Below are 22,854 nucleotides of genomic sequence, written 5' to 3'. Positions count from 1 at the left end.
ATATTGAGCACATTGAGAAATGAGTGCAATATTGCAACTGCATCCTCTATTTTTGGTCTCTTATGGTGGTGATGCTAAGAGCCACAGGCTTAAAAACATTTAGGGTTTTGCTCTTGTGCCTGTCTCAGTAAATCTTTAAAATATTTGTTAAATAAAACAAGTTCAGGGCAAATTGAAGCCCAAACAGGCATCCCTTAGCCACAATGAACTTTTGCCAAATATTTACTCATAGATGAAATGTGAACTTACTGGGTGATCGCAGGGTACCTAGTACAGTGAAAAGCTTGTTTTATCCCAGAGGGGGTTGGGAAGCTAAATTTTAAAATAACATAAATCTAGAGTTAGATTTGGCATCATCATTTTTGCAGTAGTATTTAAAGTGATTTACAGTGGGTTGAAGTTGAAAAAGAGGTGAGCCTTAAGGTGGTCATTTTAGTCAATGACCATCATTGAACTCCTGCTCGAAATCCAGAATACCAAAGACAGGACAAAAGCAGGGAGCAAAGGGTGCAGAGAACCATTCTACAGATGGGAGAGGAATTGAGCCAAGCAAAAAAATTGTACTTAGATAAAATTGAGAACTGTGTCAGCATTTCTGACTTGAGAAATAGCTAAGAACTAGGCTCTATCCATAATAAGGGCACCAATATACAGTAGGAAAGACAAACAACAGGTTCTATCCTTGTTAGAAGGAGGCTTGTATACAGCAGCCAGGTAATCAGATACCAGTGTCCTGGAGTACTAGTTCTAGACTGGCCATCCAGGTGCCAGCCAGAGGACTGTGTTTGTTTGGGTAATTTGAAAGGATGGCTTATAGCTGGAGTTCCTTCCTTTCTGTCTTCCTCCCTTCCTTCTTTTCTCCCTCCCTCTATCCTTGCTTCTTTTTGTATAACTAAAAATCAGTTATATCTAGCCATTAAATATTAGTGTTAGAAGTCAAAGCTACTTCAGAGATTCCAACCAAATTATAAATGTACCTGCTATTACCTCTTGTGAAAATACTAAGGGATTTTTAAAGTCTTGATTTGTAACTCTTCCTTATGATTTCTATGAGGCATCAAGCTATTTCTGATGTTAATTTTTAAACAATAAAAAGAAAGGAAATGAAACATTTTTGAATGACAAAAAAGAAACATAAATACAAGGTGTGGAATCATTGGCATCTCCTGGACAGGCCCTAAGCATCTGTCCTAGCATCTAGTCACAGTTAGTCTAAAAAGGAAACACCAAATGTCGCTTCATAGTCTTGAACCTAGAAATCAAGTTTAGCCTGAAAATAAATACAAATATGTAAGGGATTTATAGGTTTTGTTATTAACGCAAAGGATTTTACCATGTGTCACTTTCACGGACTCACGGACTAGTCTGATGGGGGCAAGAAATTTCTTTATGGAGAGAACATGGAGCCAGGAGACCTTCCCACAGTCAGCATCCCTTCATTAAAGTCTGGATAACCCCAAACTGCTTTTTTTTTTTTTTTTTTTTTTTTTTTTTTTTTTTTTTTTTTTTCTTTTTGCGGTATGCGGGCCTCTCACTGTTGCGGCCTCCCCCGCTGCGGAGCACAGGCTCCGGACGCGCAGGCCCATCGGCCACGGCTCACGGGCCCAGCCGCTCCGCGGCACATGGGATCCTCCCAGACCGGGGCACGAACCCGCATCCCCTGCATCGGCAGGCGGACTCCCAACCACTGCGCCACCAGGGAGGCCCCCAAACTGCTTTTTAAATGCATCTGATTCTCTAAAACTGATGAGCAGTGAAATAAATCTGTTCAGTCAACTGAGATTGGATTTATTTTCGGGGTTGGGGGGGTAGGTTGAGGAGAAGGGACAGAATTGAATCCTTTTCAAAAGAAACTGTTTCACGATCTGTCTTAGTTTGTGGTGCGTATTGAAAGTTAGATGCTTTCCATGAAAACAAAAATGGACATAAAAGACAAAAGCGGTTTTTGTTTTTGTTTTTTTTTTGCGGTACGCGGGCCTCTCACTGTGGTGGCCTCTCCCTTTGCGGAGCACAGGCTCTGGACGCGCAGGCTCAGTGGCCATGGCTCACGGGCTCAGCCGCTCCGCAGCACGTGGGATCTTCCCGGACCGGGGCACGAACCCGTGTCTCCTGCATCAGCAGGCGGACTCTCAACCGCTGCGCCACCAGGGAAGCCCGACAAAAGAGTTTTTGAGTGATATTTAGAGTGAAGTTGATTATGTGTGTGTAGGAGCAAAGCATCCCCAGAAGCTTTTCTCAGAATTAACTTTTTGTGTGCATTTTGATTTTTCATGTGTATACTCTTATGACTCATTCAACATTCATTATTCCATAAACACTGGCCAGATACCTGCTCTTTTCCAGGCATAAGGGGATGCTCTTTTCCAGGCATAAGGGGATACTCTTTTCCAATCATGGGGGATTCAATGTCAAATAAGGCAGAGGTTCCTGTCCTCAAAGTGTTACAGTCTCAACCAACTAAAATTATGTTTCCTATTCACATTGAGGACACCCTGCACCAGACATAGGCCAACTGAGGCTCTCCTGACTCAACATGAAGCTTCCAAGGTCTCCTGGGCACTGGTACATCCACTGGTGGATGGAGAAGGACAGGGGGAGGTAGATCACATGGCAGGTCCACCCACATGCCTTCCCATGTGTTTGTTAAATACTTAGCTTATCTCTGCCGTAATATTATTTTTAAATTCTTAATTTAAAAAAACTTTATTGTAGTAAAAATATCCTTTTAATAAAAAACTGACCTAAAAAGCTGATTCATATACTACATCCAACTTATTAATATTAATGACAAATAAGGAGGTGGGTCTCAATAGAATAGATGCCTGTACAACCACTTATTTTTAAGCAGGTCTCAGATTTGCCCCATCAGACTTTTCATAGATGTGAGGTTGATGAATTTGCTTTTTATTTCTTTTACCCTGCATCCTTTCTGAAGTTGTGCGTAAGCAGTAGAACGGTGAAGAATGAAATCAGGATTTTGGAGGTAAATCAAGCAGTAAAAAATGCACAACTCAGGTCATTACTGTGATAACAATCGTTTATCTCCTAAAAAAACAAGAGTCGGCAGTGCTCAGCAACTCACTCTAATATGGAAGGAGAGGGACTCCTCTGCCCTCTGCCTGCCTTCCAGGCAGCCCTCTCCCTCCCAGTCCTTCTCATTGCAGTCCTTCCCAGCCTCCACCCACCCCCCAGTTTGAGGCTGTTACAGAAGGGGAAGTTCAGCCACAACTTTAAAGGACAGGAAGTGATTCATGATTCCCCCAGGGGTCAGGTGAGTGGGTAGTGAGGGAAGGCTGGGAGAGAGAATTCCAGATAGAAAAGTAACCCAGATGGCAGAGTAACCAGGGCTGGAATTTCAGAAATGACAATGACATCAGCATTAGGGATACTCCCCCACTTTCCCAGATGAGCATCTCGAAGCACTGCTGTGAATTGTTTCCCTTCTATTTTCATAGCATGATTGGAAACAAAGAGGTATCAATATGAAGCCTAAAATGAATGAATGTAAATCCTTAGAGCAGAGTTTCATAGGATGTTTCTGGCAGAATTTTTTGTTAATTTAGCGCTGTCTGGGTTTTGCTAATAGAAACCATTATGCCAAAGAGAATTTTAAAACCTAGAATTCGGTAAACCTAAGAGGTATGGATTTGTTTTTGTTTTTGTTTTCTTTGCTGTTTGGGGACTATTAACTTCAAATTTGCTAATACCATTATTGTGTTATAAAATAAGTGACATTATGGAATATGAAATTAACAATATACTGTTTAGACTCTAAATAGAAACCACACTTGACAGAGAGGAGCAGCGTAGAGCTTAAAGCAGTTACGAACATGAATCTGTTAGTACCTACAGGATATATGAGGGTACTTTTTGTACCAAGAAGGAGGAAGTCTTTTAGAAACATCATCTTTGCTACTTATTGTCAACTGTGGAATGTTTTTAAACTGTATTTATGTTCTTTAAGGACAAATAAAAGATTTGGAAATTTCAAGCAAAAGATTAATCACTGGAATCGTAACTCTTGTGCTCTTCCTTCATGAGTAGAGAGTTCTGTTTGCTACTAAAGGACTGTTGATAATGTGAGTAAGTGGGACATACTCCCCCTTAAATTTTGTTCTGTTTAGGGGTTTGATTCATAAGAAAGCATGTGGTTCTTTCTGTTCCAAATGCAATCCTGTCTCCCTTTCGCTGTACTTTGAGGCTGTGATGCAAATCCATGGTGTTCCTTTTTTAATGTGAATGAAAACAGTGGGGAAAGGAAGTGTGGAGGTTTGGAATTTTTGCTGATGCTTCACAGGTCACCCGGGAGCAGTGAGGTTCTTCCTCTCTGTCCATGGCCGGAAGCATGAGAAAGGACTATCATTTACTCCTCGCTGTAAATTTCTTGAGCCTCTGTGCTGGAAGCTTCCTTGGTTTGTACCGCAAACATTAATCAAGCCCCTTTGGGGTGCCGGGCACTTTGCTGGCACAGGATATGCAAAGGCCGTGCCTGTGGAGGGCAACAGAAAAGCAGAATAAACCAAAAATTCCAGTGCCAGGGTAAGTGCTGGGCCAGAGGTACACAGAGGGTGCCAAGGAGAGATGAGGAGAACCTTACCTTACCTGTGTGGCAGGAAGCGGGTGGTCAGGAAGGCCTTGGCAGAGAAGGTAAAACTAGAGCTGAGAATTAAAGAAATAGAGGGGGAAGGAAGAACAAGGATTAGTGAGTCAGATCAAGTGGGAGAAAGTCATGCTAGATTTAGGAAAAGCACCTACAGGGAACAGAGGATGGGAGTGGCAGGAAGCTGCAGTTTTAAGGAGCTGGGAGTTAGTACTGCTGGCATCCAGCACACGTGCCCAGTTGAGATGCAGAAGGACACGCCGGAGATTCATGCTGAGCTCAAGAATCGTATGCTGTCCTTGGAAGTTTGCATTTTACTTTGGAAGGATTTAAGAGTCCTGAAGGATATTAAGCAGCAGAGCGCGTGATCAAATTTGGGTTCTATCTCTGAAGCTATCTTTGAAGGATGTTGGCTGCGTTCCTTAATAAAATGCACAACTTGCCTTCAGAACATGAGATCTTCTGCTATTTTATAGAAATACATTTAAGAAGGTCTTTGTTTTCAAGCCAGCATCTTATGTTGCTGAGCAGAGATTCTACCTCCATCCTGTGATCTAAGCTCAACCAACCGTCAGCTGTCCATTGCCTGTGTGTCTATCAGTTCGTTCTAGTCAAACCCCTGGGTCCAGTGGTGTCATCCTGTCTCGAATGGAGTTGGCATTTGCCCAAACCTCACATTTTCTAGTGTTCAGGGAAGCTGTTAATTAAAAAATAAGATAAATCTAATGATAAATCATCTCTCTAGAAGTGAAATTTCTCTTTTAAATTTACATTTGAGTCCCTTTATCCCCCCAGAATGTCCACGATGGTACATCTCGGAGCATCGGTTTTCTTAAAATTTGAGGGAAAGCTTTTTGTAGTAAAATAAGGGAGGGCATGTTTTATTCGTCCTCTATATAGGTAGAAATGTGAAATAAATTCATGGAGGACATCTGTTTATTGTCTTCTGCCATTTGAGTACGTCAGTGGGGAAATGTGAAAAGTACTCATTTCAGTTGTTAATAAAAGCTCCAACTTTTAAGTGCCTGCTCTTTGTCAATTTACGTAATTCGTTTTGTCCAACATTTGTAAACACAAAGTGAAGTCCAAAGCCTTGTGCCAGGGCCCAGAATTGCAGCGGTACACAAAATACCCTTCCTTGTTCTGGAGTTTCTCTCACATCCTTCCAGCTGATCTGAATTATATCCATAACATTATGCACATTTTCTGGATGAGGAAATGGAGACTTTGAGATGGAATGAGGTTTGTTCAGGGACCCCTACAGTAATCCCATGCTCTATGCTGCTCTTCACTGCTACAATCTGGGGGGGGGTTGATCTCAACTTGCTGTCTTCCTTCCCATATCTGTTCTGTCCTTTGCTTTATCCATTAAAGGATTTCATCCTTTCCCCCAGGTTACTTTCCTTTGTCTAGAGATGAGCAAGGGCCAGTAATCCTCACCATCATAATCAGTCACCAGCCATACCCATGTATGAGCTTGTCTTTCTGTTAGTTATTGATGGTAGCCATAACAGCTACAACCACCACAAATTGTACTGAGTCCCTACTGTTTACAAGTCCACTGTGCTCAGACTTTAAGTCTACTAAGAGATGACCATAATAATAGGTCAAATAACAATTCAAGATAGCCAGGGATGGGCTTCCCTGGTGGCGCAGTGGTTGAGAGTCCGCCTGCCGATGCAGGGGACACGGGTTCATGCCCCGGTCTGGGAAGATCCCACATGATGCGGAACGGCTGGGCCCGTGAGCCATGGCTGCTGAGCCTGCGCGTCCAGAGCCTGTGCTCCGCAACGGGAGAGGCCACAACAGTGAGAGGCCTGCGTACCGCAAAAAAAAAAAAAAAAAAAGAGCCAGGGATCATGGAAGGGTAGAGACCATAAGTGTTAGAAGGGTTTAGGGAAGGCTTCCTGGAGTAGGTGTCCAACGAGCTACCTTTTCCAGGAAAGAGAAGGTCTAACTAAGAATAAAGGGGAGGGTCTTCTAGGCAGACCCAACTAAGTCTAGTGCCCAAAAGAAGGTCACCTCAGTATATCACATATTTTCCCTCTGCTCCTGAGAACCAGAATAGTCGTGGCTGGGTGTAGTTACATTTAAAGAGAGGGGATTGCTGTACTCCATTTCTCTAGTGTGTAGAGAGGTATTATTCTACTCTGACTGAAAGCATACCCACTTCCCCAGGGGTGCCACTGTGGACTGACGGGATGATTCCCTTGGAGGAGTGAACGGGGCAGCCTCGGGGAGCTGGGTGTCCTCCAAGGCATATGCAGGGAGATCTCGGGGGGTCCAGACTGAACTCGGCTCAGATCTGCTCCTAAGGGCACCTAACCCTTTTTGCACATCACCAGAACTACCCTCCTTCTCCCAGAGTCGTCTAGATTGGAAATGACTGGACCAAATCTGACTTCCCATTACTATTCCAAATCCACATCTGGAAGACCTCTAAGCTTCATGAGATTTCATGTCATTGATTTGTTATTGATTAAGACTGGGGCTGGCACTTAGCCCATCCTCAGCTCCAGCAACAGTAGCAGCAGACTTAAATGAAATAGAACAGGAAGGTATGAAAACCCAGCATGTGCCCCTCAGCCTCCTTCAGTCAAACCAGGAAAAAAGAAAGAGAGCAGGAGAGCTTTTTCAGGGGCCAGAGGTACCTTCGCCAAAGACCTTTGACCCGCAGTATGTGCAGGTCCTTTGCTGGGAATAAATAAAAGGAGCAGCAGTCCATCCTGATTTGGGATGAATGCAGAGCAATGCTGGTGAAAGATGGGTACCCAAGGGACACCTGGAACAGAAGCAGAGCTTCTCAGCTCCGCCACATTCAGCGCATTTATTTCAGGAGGCTTGCGTTGAACACGCACTGGGTTCAAGTGGTCTGCCAGGCACTAGAGGTGCAAAAAGTGCATCAGGCAGCCTCTGCCCTTGAAACGCTTGTAGTCTAATGGGGAGACAGATGTATGACAAGAACATTTCAGTCTAACCTCGTAAGGACTATAATGTACAAAAGTCCAGAGAGAGACAAGCTAACCTGGGATTCAGGAAGTGATGTCTTAGCTGAATCTTGATAGAAGACAAATGAGTAAGTCAGGAGAAAAAGAAATAGGAAGAATGGGAGAGACAAAGGAGAAGAAACAATCCAAGGGCAAGCGTGGAACGTGAAACAGCACCATGGGACTGACAAACTCCCTGCCATTCCAGTACCTGGGCCCAAATTGGTCCATGAGCCCCTGGAAGTAGGCAGAGGCCAGGTGAGGGAGGGCACTGTGGGCCAGGGTAATGGGCTGGTACTTTGTTCTTTGGGTGTCAGGGATGCATGAAGGAATCCTAAGGAGGATGATCATACCTGTGTCTTAGAGAGGTCAGGAAGGCAAGAACACCTTGAAGCAGGAACACCTGTTAGGAGTCTGTTGCAATAGTCAGGACATGAGGATGCTCTAAATTAAGGCAGAGAGAATGGAGGTGGGCCAATAGAAGTCGGAGAAATACATTTAAGAGGGAAACTAAGCAGGTCTTGGGGTTGAGTTTGTGAGAATATGAGGAATTCAGGAGAGGAAGGAGTCTAGGAAGACCAGTTGTCAGACTCTTGGAACTGGACTCAGTTTATTCACTGATTTAACCAGATGCTTCTCATATAACAGAGTGTCATCTGAGGCAGTGTTCTTTAAACTGAGGGTAATGAAGTCAGCTAATGGGTATACCCAGCAATTTTTAATAGAGAACAGAGCAGAATTATGTCAGATGGCATTGCATATATATAAAGAGTTATTATTGTTTTGTGAAACTTTGTTTCAGTCTCTGAGTATGAGTGTGTATGTACATGCTCACAACTATTAGTAGTATATTTATTTCTAAAGACTGTGGTCAAAACATTTGAAAGTCTTATGATATTCTTTTTCTATGCTCATGTCTGGTTATTTTCAAGTATGAACGAATATATCCCAATCAGGTTTGTTGATCTTAAAAAGGGAGAGTGATTCCTTTGTGAAAAAACAGGAAAAGCTTTTCACGCTGTTATTCTTCCAAGACTAAATCTTGCAGTAATCTCTGGACTAGGAATTCCAAAGGATTCCATGCAGAGGGAAGGGAAAGGGATCGGGCCCGTAGGAATGACTCTCCCAGTCCGTGCTGGGACTGTGTCAAATGCCCTGTCCTTCAGAAAACATAGGCAACATTGAGATCTACAAAGACAGTGCTGCCCAAGGATATAAAACCTTATTTTTTACAGGGTTTTACTGTTTGCAAAGTACATTCACAATACATGTTCCCATATTTACAATAGCCCTGTGACTTCAGAGGGAACTCATGTATCTGAAAAATGTTTTAGGTGTTTATTGGCCTGTAAATATTTAAAACTATAAATATTGAATATTTTCCTCTTAATATAGCCCTTCACTCTTTTAGTCAACATTCATTTGCGAAGCTCTGGGCTAAGAACTGGACATGCAAAGATACAGCCTGTTTTCCAATCTGGTAATGTGTACCTGCAATATTATAATTTAAGAGGATATAAAAATCCACATATTTATTTAAGGATGCTTGCAGTTTTACCTGTGATATGTTTACAGAATATATGTGCACCTATATACGTGTGTGTGTGTGTGTGTGTGTGTGTGACAGAGAGAAAGAAATTATTTATCTCACCAAGTTCCAAAATCAAAAATTGATCGTCTACAGGGAGCAAAGCAGGAAAAAGCTGGCCCTTTTTTAAGCCTCCGAAGGTGCATAAAGTTTTTGCTTTCTTGGGCTAAATGGGAGTACTTTAGTGGTAAAATAAGTGAATCAGAATTTGATGAAAGCTATGTAGCCTCAGCAAATAAAGTGCCTATATAATAATATTTGCATACAAAGAAGTTCCCAGGCCTAAGCTCTTTCTAAAAACCCTGGGTTAATGACCTTTAGTTTATACATTAGCCTAAGCAAGACAGACTTTATCTCAATTAAAATGTGTGTGTGTGTGTGTGTGTGTGTGTGTGTGTGTGAGAGAGAGAGAGAGAGAGAGAGAGAGAGAGAGAGAGAGAGAGAATATGTACCCACCGGTCCTCGTTTTGGAAAAACAAAAGGTTCAAAGAGGACTGCTTTCTAAATTCTCTCTTCACCATTGGATGTAATGTGAGCAGTCATGAAGCGTTCATTATAATCATTTTAAGCATAAGAGCAAAATATTTCTTTGCTTTTAGATGTAAATGGTTGAAGTATCTGAATGGTATTTAAACTATTCAATAATTTCCTAGTTGCCTCCTCACAAAGCAGATCCCTGAAAACACACCTGGGATGTTTTGAATAGCGGGAATGACCTTGAGAGGAAGCCTATCTGGGAAACTCGTGCTCTCTTGAGGCAAATGACCTTGGGCTCCACATTAACTCTCAACTTCTCCCCATCCTCAATCCACAGGAAGCCCATATCCCTTGCTCAAGGTTTACTTATTTGTTCTTTTTTTTTTTTTTAACATGGAAAAATAATCTTCTGACAGCATTTCCCTTAATGAAGGCTACATGTCTGATACAGATTTCTTTCCCAGGCCTCTGATATGTTTGGTATGTTTAAACATACCTTTGCCCTTGAGATCTTCACATACCAAGCACATGATTGCTAATATTTTACTTATTAACTGGTAAGCACATCATAAACTATAATCACAACTATTGTCTTCCCCAATCTGGTGTTCATATCCTGAAAGTAGCAGCTGGTGGAGGCTCTTACTACCATTTTCAAAGTGTCACATTTCATTTATGATTCTCATTACATCTTGTTGAACAGCATTGTATGGTGCAAAGCATGGCTTCTTGCGATACAACATTATTTAACAGAAAGAGTCTAATGAAATCTTCTATAGAATGAAAAAATGAATTGCCTGTTGGATTCTTCTTGTAAGGAGAATCTTTGTGAAGTGTGGGTATTTGGCCCCAGGCCCTCCTGTAGGCATGCTGAAATTAATCTATCCAAGGTCATGAGGTAATGAGGGGTGGAGTCAGTGCTTCTAACCACTGTAAGCCATGTTACCTCTTACATCCAGTTAGTCTGGTATGCCTTCAGATAAAGGAACGTTTTCTAAACAAATTGACAGGCTCTTTTTAAAAAGTTAATTCATAAAACTAAGTATGCGCATTCAACAAGAGAAGAAACTTGTTTTATTTAAGTAATAGGTATGCCATTAGTTAAGAGCAAAAGGAAACCAGAACGTATCTTCATTTTGAACTCTCCTTTAAGGCAAAGCATTAACCCTGCACAAAAATAAAATTGTTTTGTTCTAAAGAGATTCACTCTTGGTGAATTTGCTAGTTTTCGAATTTGGGTCACATTTTGCTCTTGATTATTTAAAAGGTTTTAGGAGTCTTGTAGACTCCAAATATTCATCTAGTAATTAAAACAAGTTGGGGAGTTTTTCTTTATTTGGTCTAGTTTATTTGTTTTGTTTTGTTTTTTTTAAGTGTAACCTTGAAACTGCAGCAACACCCTTTAGAAAATGCTAATTACATAAAGTTTTGAAATTCATCTTGGAAATTATCTAAATACATATATAGGAGGTCAAAGACAAGCAGAACAGCTGTTACATAAAATCTCCACTTTCAAAATACCAAGAAGGAAGAGGTGGGAACATGGTCCAAGATCTAACCTCAACTTTGAACTTCCTGACTTGTGTTAGTTTAAGATATCCCTGTAGCATCATTTAAACATAGTTCTGGTGTATGAATAAACTTCCACTTGGAATTTCCTTTTTGAAGTCTGCTGAGAATATAAATCAAAGCCATATGAGATGCATCTTAATCCAGAATGTAAAATAATATGAGAAATATCAACCCAGAAGTACGTTTACCAGGATGCACATTCTGGCAAAATTCTTTATTTAGAATGAAAGCCTCCAGAGAACTGGATTTATTATTTTTAACCTATGATTGTGGAAGCCTAAACTGATAAAAGAAGGTGCTTTTTAAAATAATAGCAGTGGGAATGTTATTCAGCCAAGTAGAATGTTTGAGAAGGACATCTGTTGGCATGGAAAGAGGTTCAAAATGCATTGTCAAGTGAAAAAGCAGATTGCAATTTTATTTAAAGATTATATAAAAAAGGTAGTATACTTGGCTTAGATACATGTACACATCTTCCTAATAAAAGAATGAGAGATTACATATATGCCAACAAAATGTTACTCGATCTCCAGATGATAGAATGAAAGTGATTTTTCTTTCTTTTTTCCTTCTTTCTTTCTTTCAGGTGTTTCAAATCTTAGGTTTAGATTTTGATTCTCTTCTGTTTGATTTCATTTAAGAAGAAATTTTAAGTCACTTTTATCTCTTATTCAATTCTGTTCTTAAGGGGAATAATTCTTTTATACCTGAATTCAGTGAGTATTTGGGCAAACATATTAGTCAAGACCATCATTAATAAAAATTGTTATATGCTCAAAGCTAGTCAGGTAATTAAATTACATTTATATTGTACAAGAGTTAGAGTTGCCTAGACACCCATTTAGAAGTAGTCATGTGTTTACATGACACATAGTTCTGCCATTTCCTACTATGTTCTTAAAATCTGGAGAGATCCAATTAAGATTTTATAACAATAATTACTGAGGCCCAAAGAATTCTTTAAAATTAGAAGTTATCTACTATCTACAAATTGAACTATTTGAAGATTTTAAAACTTTTATCATGTTTTAAACTTTAAAAACTTTTTTATAGCTTATATAACTTTTTAAAACCAATTTCATTGCATTCATGATATATTTATGGGGTGCTTTAGTTGACTTAATATCAGTAGGCCATGTGGTAGATAACAGTGTGACACAAATCAATAATGTATCACTGTGTTTGATGAAAAAGGGGTGTTCCAGCATACAGGTTGTTTTCCATCTCTTCAGTTGGGAGTTTAATCTCCCCCCACCTTAAATCAGATAAAGCTATTTCAACTACCTGTATTCATTTTAAATTGCTCTCTGTAAGGGATATATAATGTCAGTGTCTATTAATGATTTGCAAAATAGAAATCCCAATATTTAGAGAGCGAACCTCTAAGCTCAGTGGTCTCTTTGGCCTTGAAGAACATGGAGAAAAATGAATCCATAGCTGAAGACCTAATAAAAACTTAATTTCTTGAATCTGCCCTGATTTTCTGGGATAAGTGATGTATCTTTAGAAAATCATTCACAGAACCATTGCCACTGCATAAAAGTAGAAAGCATTCCAGAAAACTGGCAAGGACACATTGAAAAATTATCATTAAATATTTTATGCCAGGGCTTCCCTGGTGGTGCAGTGGTTGAGAGTACACCTGCCGATGCAGGGGACACGGGTTCGTGCTCCAGTCCGGGAAGATCCCACATGCCGCGGAGCGGCTGGGCCCGTGAGCCATGGCCGCTGAGCCTGCGCGTCTGGAGCCTGTGCTCCGCGACGGGAGAGGCCACTACAGTGAGAGGCCCACGTACCGCCACAAAAAAAAAAAAAAAAAAATTTATCCCAGTAAATATTTTAAAATAAAACACACACACATACACCATGAAGTTTTTATGTATAGTCAGATAGTAAAATTACACTTGAGTTGTGCACATCTTATCTTGGGATTAAATTAAGCAAACATGAGTTTTGACTGATCCAGGTATTAGAGTTGCTAAAAATTAAATGCACAAAGCCTTGAGTTGAGAGTCAGAAGCTTTGGTGACGTTGTATCTTGCTGTGCCAGCCCTATGAGGAGTGAAAGACATGAATAGGGTCTGTAGGATTCTTGTAGTTATTTTATCCAGACAGATCTGTGCTCCTTCTGATGCCTGTGTGGAACAATTTTCCCTGATATCATGAAAGCTTCTGGTGTAATTGCAGTACCCACAATTATAAAAGAGTTGGGCTAAGCAGCTGGAATAGCAGATAAGCCTTTATAAGTATAGACATCCAGATATATCTGAAAATAGATATAGAAGGGGTTTTATTCCCTAAAGACATGAATAATTTTTTTTTAACATTTAAAGGGTAAGTCTTAAAGCAATATAGGATAGAAGAATACCTGTCCAAAGCCAAGATACCTGACTTCTTAGTGGTGGTAGGACTTGTCCAAAGCAGTTGCTCTTCCCTGGACAAAAAGTCATGGGCATGACACAGTGAATAGACAGGGACCCTTCTGATTCTGGCCATTTGGCTGACCTTGTGGAAGTTAGAGCTTCTGCTCCTGAGAGCCAGCATCAAGTTAGCTGCCATGGACTCTTATTCTTCACCTTTCCAATTGAAGCCAAAGAAGCCAAGTGAGAGAGAGAAGCCATCTCCAGAATCTTCATACCCTTGTCCCAAGAAAGGTTCCTCAAGATTCTATTATTTTGGTGGGTCAATATGGAGGTACCTTGGCCAAGGGTGGCAAATTGCAACCCTCTTTCTAATTGTCTGAATCAGTTCTGTGTTCCCCTACCTTGCATTTCAGTTGCATAACTGACTCCATCCCCAAGAGTCTCTTGGGATTTAGTGGTAGGCAGTGGCTCCACAACCTCGCAAGGCTGGGGATGTTCATGTGCTTGTGTATGCATGCAGCCTCCCTGAGAGATACCGCAAGTGCCTGGTGGGAACAATCTGTACCAAATGAAAGGAGAGAATAAAGAGCTACCCTGCCTCATGGAAAACTGGAGTCAAAACAATCTGTTCAGAAACTATTTGGCTAGTAGAACATATATTTTCTGCTTTCTTTTTCTTTGAGATTGATTGCGGGGGTGTGGGGGAGAGGTTTGTGATCTTTGTTCTTGTTTTCATACTATTAGGAATATGGGCATGGAGGATAGTATTTCTGTTCCTTGTTCAGTTGCAACTGAACTTTCGATTTTCTGTGATGTAAGTGTGTATGTGTAGGTGAGAGAAAAAGTGTGTGTGTTTGTAATGTGTGCACACACACTCGTGTGGATCCATGTGACAGATGGGCGTGAAAGAATTGTTTACATTTTAACATTTCATACAGGCCAGGTACTGTAGGCAGAGAAGCAGAATTCCAGGCAGAAATTATTATGGAGACTGACTGTGTTCCTTTCTGACACACTAACGGATATCCAGGAACAGCCTCAAGTTGAAATAAAAGTTTGTAGTGCATCCCTATGCTTCATCTATAAAAGGCACAGCTGGCAGCTGTGCTAAATTAGCTTAAGCTAGATTATGCCACTGTAACAAGTTGTCCCCCAAATTGTAGTGGCATAAGGCAACGGAAGTTTATTGCTTGCTCACATAACGTGTCAGCAGCTGCTCTGCTGTGGCTTTGTCCCCTGTGTCGTCATTCCAGGACCCAGGCTGAAGAATAGCCTCTGAGACATGCCAGCCTCATGGTCAAGGGAAGGGTAGGAGAGCTGGCAGAACTAGGTGATGGCTTTTGAAGAGTTTTGCTTGAAACTCGCATTCATTGCTTCTGCCCACGTTTCGTTGGCCAGAGTGCGTCATGTGGCCAAGCCGGACATCAGTGGGCTGGGAAAGCACATGCTTCCCAGTTGGATGAGAACTGCAAGTTCCCTGGTAGCTGGAAAGAGCAGGGACTCATTAGGAACGTATTAGAGTGTGTGTGTGTTTTCATTATAAATTTATAATTATATAAAATATATAATTTTATTTAGAATTTTAAATTTATGGTTGTGTAAAATGTATGTAGAATTTGTTAAATATATTAAAATATATAATTTAATTTATAGTCACATAAAAAATTTAATAGTAAACAAATAATAAATTATATATATTATATGTTTTCCCCAAAAAGGCTGAAAAAGAGAGATTAAAAACAACCCTTGAGTGACTAAGAATAGACCTTCTATTTAGGTATAGAATTTGCTTGATTTTTTTTCACTCTAATAGAAATTACTTTTAAGTGGCTAGATTTGCTATGAATCCAGCTTGCAGAAGATACTTTACAACCTGAGAAATAAGGCTAGTGTTAAGAATTGGTGATGGAATAGTACGTCTCAGCATGTCTGTTACTCTTGCTTTCAGGAAAATAGTACACATAAACCCAGCCATGATTCTCCATCTTAACTGAGTACAATTAGGTGTCCTCAGGATATATACATCTTCCTATTTCTTTCTTCTATAGTTATATATTAGCTGAGTGCAAAATATTTTTCTACACATCAGAAAAAAGGTTGCCTTAAGTTATGGGGAGATAAAATGGCTGTTTATCACTTGGTTCACTGATTTGAATGTGCAGAGATTAATAATCTTAAATTTCTAAAATAACCCATACTTTAATTCTATTAGTAACTTAGAATATCATGGAAATAAAATGTTATGCACATTAGAAAATAATTATACTTGGTATACATTTAAGACTTGTTCAGGCCTTTTACACATTGCAATAAATATATTATATAATTCAAAGAATGCAAAAAGATGTATCCTGTTGCCATGACATGGGATCTAAATCAAAGCCTGTTGTTACTACAAAACTTGGTGTTCCCTCCTGAACCTGTGCTGAGGGTTATAAAGCCCTCCCGGGAGAAGGATGATGGTGGTAGTGCATGGTCCTACATAATATTAATGCTTGCATCATTCTCGTCCACATATGGACAGAATGGATACTCTGGCACTGGTTTTGACAAATTTGGCCTAGCCTGTGGAATAAATACAGCCTATGGAATAAACACAGCTTCAATAAATAGGGACTTCACTTGAGAAATTTCATCTGAAAACAAAGGAGTCATTTGTCTGAAGAAATTCGTGAATAATGAAGCTAACTCAGCCGTGCAAACCATCCTAAGCCGACAACCATGAGTCTGTTGAAATGTTAATACCTTGGATATGCTTTAATAGTGATAATTGCGTCAACTGCAGACATCTTGTGGTGGTTGAGTCACCCATAATCTTTCAGAAGCAGGGTGCCCACCATGTCAGCCAGTTTAAATGAAAAAAACAAAACACTGTTCTCAAGCCCACTTTTCTAAATCACATGGAGATCCATGTTGTCTTTTTTTCCCAACTTCTCTTGAGTACTCTTAATGAACGTTTAAGAATGAACGTTAAGAATGTTTAAGACCTACTTAAATTGGAGCCAGTTTGTCCATCAAAATTCCAGGAGATTTGTAAGAAGAACATAAATACATATGCCTTAAACTTTCCACGGTAAACCAGGTTCCTTCTAGCCAGCTAATTTTGTGATGATAATAATACTTAATTTGGCCCTAATTTGAATTTTTGGTTTAGAAGAAGAGTGTCCCTTAGAAAGAAGAGTATCCCTTTGGGTATTTAGAAAGAAGAGTATCCCCTTGGGTTAGCTATGGAAAAAGTATTTGCTATGCCGAGAATAATGTAAATTTTTTAAAAAATGTATTTAAATGCTTAGGTAGGAGAACACACTGTTCCGAGCACTTTAGAAGCACCAGTTTAAAAATTCAGTGAGTAACAAGAAAGGAGGCCTGCAACCCTGGGCGGTAAATTTGCTGCGCTCAGTACAACTCCTTACTTGACTGAGGCCCTCTGGAGCCTTGTCCACCTGACGGTACAAACATCGGGTGATATTTCCTTAAAGGAACAGCTTGTAAATCTCTTTTAACTCACATAGGCTTCCAGCCTTCTCTACAGTCAGACTGTGTTGATGAAGACCTACTGAACGGTTTCCTCTTGGCTACCTTGATGTTGTCAGCTCAATTGGCAGTATTCAAAAACTAGGTATTTATGGGCTTCCCTGGTGGCGCAGTGGTTGAGAGTCCGCCTGCCGATGCAGGGGACGCGGGTTCGTGCCCCGGTCCGGGAGGATCCCACGTGCCGCGGAGCGACTGGGCCCGTGGGCCATGGCCGCTGAGCCTGCACGTCCGGAGCCTGTGCTCCACAACGGGAGAGGCCACAGCAGTGAGAGGCCCGCGTACCGCAAAAAAAAAAAAAAATTAGGTATTTAAAAAATAAGCATCATTCTCAAAACAAAGTTAATTTTCCATTTTTACCAACAATACCATGATATGGGAAAATATTCACAATGTATTTTGTTATATGCAGAAAGTAGTCAACCAAAGATATTACCATCACTACCAGTTTGACAAATAACATATACTGAATTATGTTAACTAATGGGACAATTGTGCCTTTCTGTATTTTTATAAGTTTTTAACACTGAGCACATGTAATTAAGATGTGATAATACTTTCTAAAACCAGTGTCACAGGCTATGGTAATTTCCACAGTGACTTCGTTCTCATGCCCTTTGATGTGCAGCCACTCGGGCACCCAATGAGACAGCCTCCCTCTGCTGTGTCTGTCTCTGGACAGAGGTCCGATCATGGTCTAAGCATGTAGGAAAGGCAACTGAGGCAAAGTGAGTGACTTTCCCCCAAGTAGAATCACAGATATGTGATGGAAGAGCATGCCAAGTGCCAAACTATCTTCTTTATTTATCAATTGAAAAGGTTTGCTTGGCTTTTGTGCAGGTCAAGCTACCAATTGAAAAACTGAATATCTCCCTCTTCAACCAGTTGATTTCAGCCCCCAAACAACTGTTGACTTAATATCCCAAGACTCCTTGGTTTCCTTGGACTTAGGGGAATGGGTTCTCTTAAGGAGCAGGTCATCCATGTGGGTGGTGGTGATAGGGCCAAAGAATGTGGTTGGAGGGGACCAGGAGCGTCGGGCCCACCTAAACCATGTAGAAGAGGCTCTGTTATCCGAGCGAGCGGGGAAGGATGTTGGGCAAGCAAAAACAGATGCTCACTCTAGAGTAAAATGGAAATGATGTTTATATATAATAATTACAAAAATTCTATTGAAATCCTATCATATCCAGAGGCAAACAGACTGAATTTTCTCCAGTTACAATGTGGTTACCATGGTCGATATCAGTAGGCCAGTCTGTCAAGGGCATTCTCTGGTTTCTCCCCACACTTAGGTTTGCTGCAGGAGACTTGCAGAAGGTTGGTGCTTTGCCTTTTAGCCCTGGAGATGCCACAGGGCCAGGTGTGGGTTGGAAATGGGGAACAAATAAAACTGTCAAAATGTGATTTGAATGGCCCTTAAAGCTTTTACATAATTTTGTGCTGGCTAAGCAAGAGCTCAGTGGAAAAGAGATTTTCACATTCTCCTCAAATGTCATTTAACTCTCATTATGTAGGCCTTGTGAAACATGACACTGGCAGTAATGGTTCCTTCTTACTTCTCCAGGCATTTTGGCTGTTGCATGGGTAATACGCCCCCGGGAAAGCATTAGCATTTGGCTGACAGGTGTTAGTAGGGGCTGTGGGGAATCAGTAGGAATCGTAAGGCTCTTTTTATCTCCAACTCAACTTGATGGGCAAAGTCACGTTTGATAGTGGTTAATTGTGCTCCATTATTTTGTTTGTTTGCTTTGTCACTAGGTGGTTTTGCCCTTAAGAGTAGGGGGAATATGTTTGGGAAACATTTAAGAAATAGAACAGCAAGTTAGGTGTGGGGAGTGGCTGGGATGTGGCTTCTTCTCATTTATTATTTACTCATTGCAGCTTTTGTTGTCTTTTGCCTGGGAGACTTAAAAACAAAATGCCAACCCATTTTTAAAAATCAGCTTATTTGAGAGTTTGATTTACCTGGGTTCTGGTTAAGATTTTGTATGGGTAGAGTTTCAGTTCATTATCTAGGTTACTCTTATGAAAAAAACAAAATGAAGTTATCTAGGGAGCCTTTTAAATAAAATCTCCTAGGCTAGCCTGAGCCCTCTTCCACTGCCCACCCAGAGTCTTCGTTTCAAAGAGAGTCTTCCCATGAGGACCCCTGCTGCCCACCTCTCCCCCAGCTCTCTGTCCTTACCACAGCATCTGGTGGAGTGTCCGCTCCCTTACAAGCTACTTCCTGCTCCCCTTTGAGTTTGCTGTGTGGCAGAGCTCCTGCCTTCCAAGTCGCCCCCATTTCTTCTTCGTGGTCTGTCTCTCTGGGGCTCTCCTGCTTAACAGTACATTTCAATAATAGTAAAAGCAATAATAAAATAGAAAAAGGCATACTATTCATGTAGTTCACATAACAGAATTCTGTGCTCCTCTCTAAGACTTGCTGACTCATAACTGTTTAGAGCATGTCTAGAAATTAGGTATTTTCTCATCACTAGCCACTGTAGTATGTTGGAGAAGAAAGCAAATCTGAAGCTTGAAATTTTAGAAGGCAACAGCCTATCTTTGACTCGGGAGTGACTCACATTTTCTCCACGTTACAGTCAGAATGTGCATTTCCTACTTCCCCTGAAGTACTTGCGCAGTTATCAAAGTGGAATCCTTCACATAAGGACTCTCAAATGAGAACTAAATAAAACTTTAGAGATGTACAATAATTGCCCTTTGTACCTTCCAAAGGGAAAACCCAAGTTAGCCAATACAGTACAATCCAGCCAATTCATTTTGAACTGCACTTGTGGGTCTCACCCCTCCTCATAGAAATGCTTTTACTTCCAGCTTGGTGCCCCAGATATTTCTGAATGATGTGTACAAGGCAGGAAGGAGACCTATTAGGTCTGTGCTGGTAGTAAGTATGTAACAAAACCCTCATGTCAGAGAAAAAAACCAAGATTTAGAAATCATCAGTCTCTGGAATGACAGTGGATTAGGGGATGCCAAAAGAAGCAGGGACTCTGGGACAGGGGCCACCACAGGCCCTGTTTCCCTGGATTTAATAACATATCTCAACCCATATCCAACCAGATCAGTGGGACGGGGCTCTAGGCTTTTGCTCTTCCCTTTGGAGCCTGTGGATGTTCTGACCTTTGGTCTGTTTTCCTAACATAGACCAGATGGCTCTGTCACATTGAACATTATGCTGCAAAGACACTGAGCTTTCAACGTAGGTTGCAGTCTCTGGCCCACTGCTGATGCTAGCGTGGATTGTTTTTATGAAGTGATCCCAAGAACACCTGGTACTCTCCAACTTTGGCTACAGGGGAAAACGAACGTCAGAGTAAATGGAAATACAATGACCTGACCGGGCTCCCTCCCAACAGCAGAGGAAGAGGCCTGGGTAGAGACCTGTTATAATCGGCTGTTTAATTTTGTTTGGAGAAACTGGACTTTTGACAGATGAACTTCTTTTCCCCTGCATTCATATTTATCTAACAGAGTTGTGGTTGGGAAATGATCCAGGATTCACGAGGTCGAAAAGTGACCTGGTTCACATACTGTAGACTCTCCCCATCTCCCTCCCAAGTTCTCCAGGCAGGTGGTCCCATGCACTCTTGGTATGTCCACACCAAAATTGGTCACCCAAAGGACATATCAACCTCTTGGGGTTGGCCCTCAGAGATTCTAGCAGCCCTGTCAAACACATGTCTCAATTCCAGATAACCAGCTTTACTGTTCCATGCTGCACTCTGCAGCTTGAAAATCATTAGAATGTGCTTGATGAATGCACATCTTATTACAAGGCATTTGGAATTAAAGCCATTAGTAAAATTAAAGAAATAGTAAAACATTGGATTTTTGTTAATACCTTTCTTCATGAGAAAAAACATTTTCACAAACTGCCCAGTTGTATTCGTTCTTTCATTATCCCCAGAGTAAAAGAATAAAGGAATGTAGAATAAATAGTCTTAGCTTTATCTTTGAAAGTTTAAAACAATTTATTTAAAAAAAATCATAAGGAAGTTTTTCCGCCTCCTCCTTAGTCCCCTGGTTCCCTAGTGTATAAATAAGACATTTTTCCCTCCCTGAAACCCAGCCTTTGTGTTCTGTAGTCTGTGGTTTTGCTATTATCCAAACACTTACGGATCAACATTGAAGACAATCTTAGTAGACACATAACAAGTACCTTTGTTATACCTGCTCACTTTATACCCATTTCTGGGTAGGTTACTTACACAGACTTACCTGAGAACGATTTTGCTTTGTAATAACATGCACAGTGCTCACCAGTTCCTCATTGATTGCTGAGGTAGAGACCAGTGGGTGGCCGCTGGACTCACACATTTCCCTTTGTTGTATTTTTCAGAAATTGAGGCCAAGGAAGCATGTGACTGGCTCCGTGCTGCCGGGTTTCCGCAGTACGCTCAGTTATATGAAGGTAAGTTGGGCTTGTCTTCTCTCTTTATAAAGAGAATAAATTCAAAATATGTCCTGTGGTGTGTTTTGACTTCCAAATCTTTCTCAACCATTTTTTCTCCTTGCTTTCTCCTTGCCTCCATCTTTGCAATGCCCAGGGCTTATACTGATGCCGGTTTAGGAGTGAGGCTTGCTTCCCTCCCTGCTTCTCCCTTCTTTACTTTTCGCTTTGCTCTTTCTACTTCTCATTTCTACCGCTGATCCCAGCTCTGCCTTTTCCTTCCAGTGTTCTGCCATCAGCAGCTTTTCTGCACTTCCTTCCTTATCCTTCTCCGTGCTTTTTCGTCACTCTGTGTTTTCTTGAAAGTACAATAAATGAATTGTTGATAAATTTCCTAGAAATCACAAAACTAATTTATCTTGAGACTTTTCTTGAGTTCTGTTTACTTAACCTGAAAATGCTTAAGATGTAACATGGATCGGATGTTATTTTTCAGGGTTTTAAGTAAGGTGCTTCTATTGCCAGCATCATACTTACTTCCATTGATGTTTTGACAGTTAATAAACCTACTCACCTTTATCTTATTGATACCTAAAATTATAACCAAAGCATCTGCTTCCTGGATAGTTATATAGTGAATTAGTCAGGATCCCAGCAGTAAGCAGATAGCCTACTCAAGACAATCTGAGGGGGATTTATTTCTAAAAGTGTTCATTACAAAGATGTGGGCAGGGCATAGGAAACCATGACGAACAGTCCAGGAGTCCAGAGCTCGTAGCAGCAGAGCTGTCACTACCCTAGGCCCAAAGCCATAAATGGAGGGAGAGGGTCCAGAACCTAGAAGGAGAGAAGATCTCAGAGCAGGCCCTAGGAGTGGAGGACACAGCTGGTGATGGCAGCCTCCCCTGGAGACAACCAGGAGAGTGAATGCCCTGACCTCACACTCCTCCCTCCCTCTATCTCCAGCCAGGGCTTCCCATTGGCCAAACACAAAAGGAAGCAGAGGACGTGGATCCCCTTGAATGCCAACCACAGCTGATCCTGGGGCACAAAGCGGTTTACAGAAAAGTGGAGAGTGAATCTTCAGGGGTAAACTGAGCACATGTAGTACACTAGACAGTATAGACTTCTGTTCCTGATGACGTGAAATTCATGTAGGATGGAAAGAATCAACAAAATTAACCTTTACTCACTGGTGAGTCTCATCTATTCACCTAGAAGCTCAGTTTTATATTAAAAAAAACAAAACAAACAAAAAACCTTCTACTTCTCTCACTTAAATTCTGAATGTGCTGTGAAGTCTAAAGTCTCTGATAAAAGCTTTCAAAAAACCATAG

At 41.0% G+C, this 22,854-nt stretch overlaps 1 protein-coding gene across 8 annotated transcripts in view; it reads left to right on the top strand.

The window, feature by feature from the left end:
- STARD13 (StAR related lipid transfer domain containing 13) overlaps positions 1 to 22,854 on the top strand; it is a 324,501-nt gene that overhangs the window by 225,473 nt on the left and 76,174 nt on the right. For all 8 annotated transcript variants that reach the window (XM_081214555.1, XM_081214552.1, XM_081214550.1 and 5 more), the window contains one exon: positions 21,467 to 21,538. Coding sequence is in view for 5 of the 8 variants with exons in the window: in XM_081214552.1 (XP_081070678.1) it covers positions 21,467 to 21,538 (72 nt within the window). In the remaining 3 variants the exon portion in view is untranslated. The remainder of the gene's footprint in view (positions 1 to 21,466; positions 21,539 to 22,854) is intronic.

The sequence above is a fragment of the Mesoplodon bidens genome, assembly GCF_964165515.1.
Source record: "Mesoplodon bidens genome assembly, chromosome: 17".
NCBI lineage: Eukaryota > Metazoa > Chordata > Mammalia > Artiodactyla > Ziphiidae > Mesoplodon > Mesoplodon bidens.
Note: the sequence above shows the minus strand (reverse complement) of the source record. Positions and strands in the feature narration are given on the sequence as shown.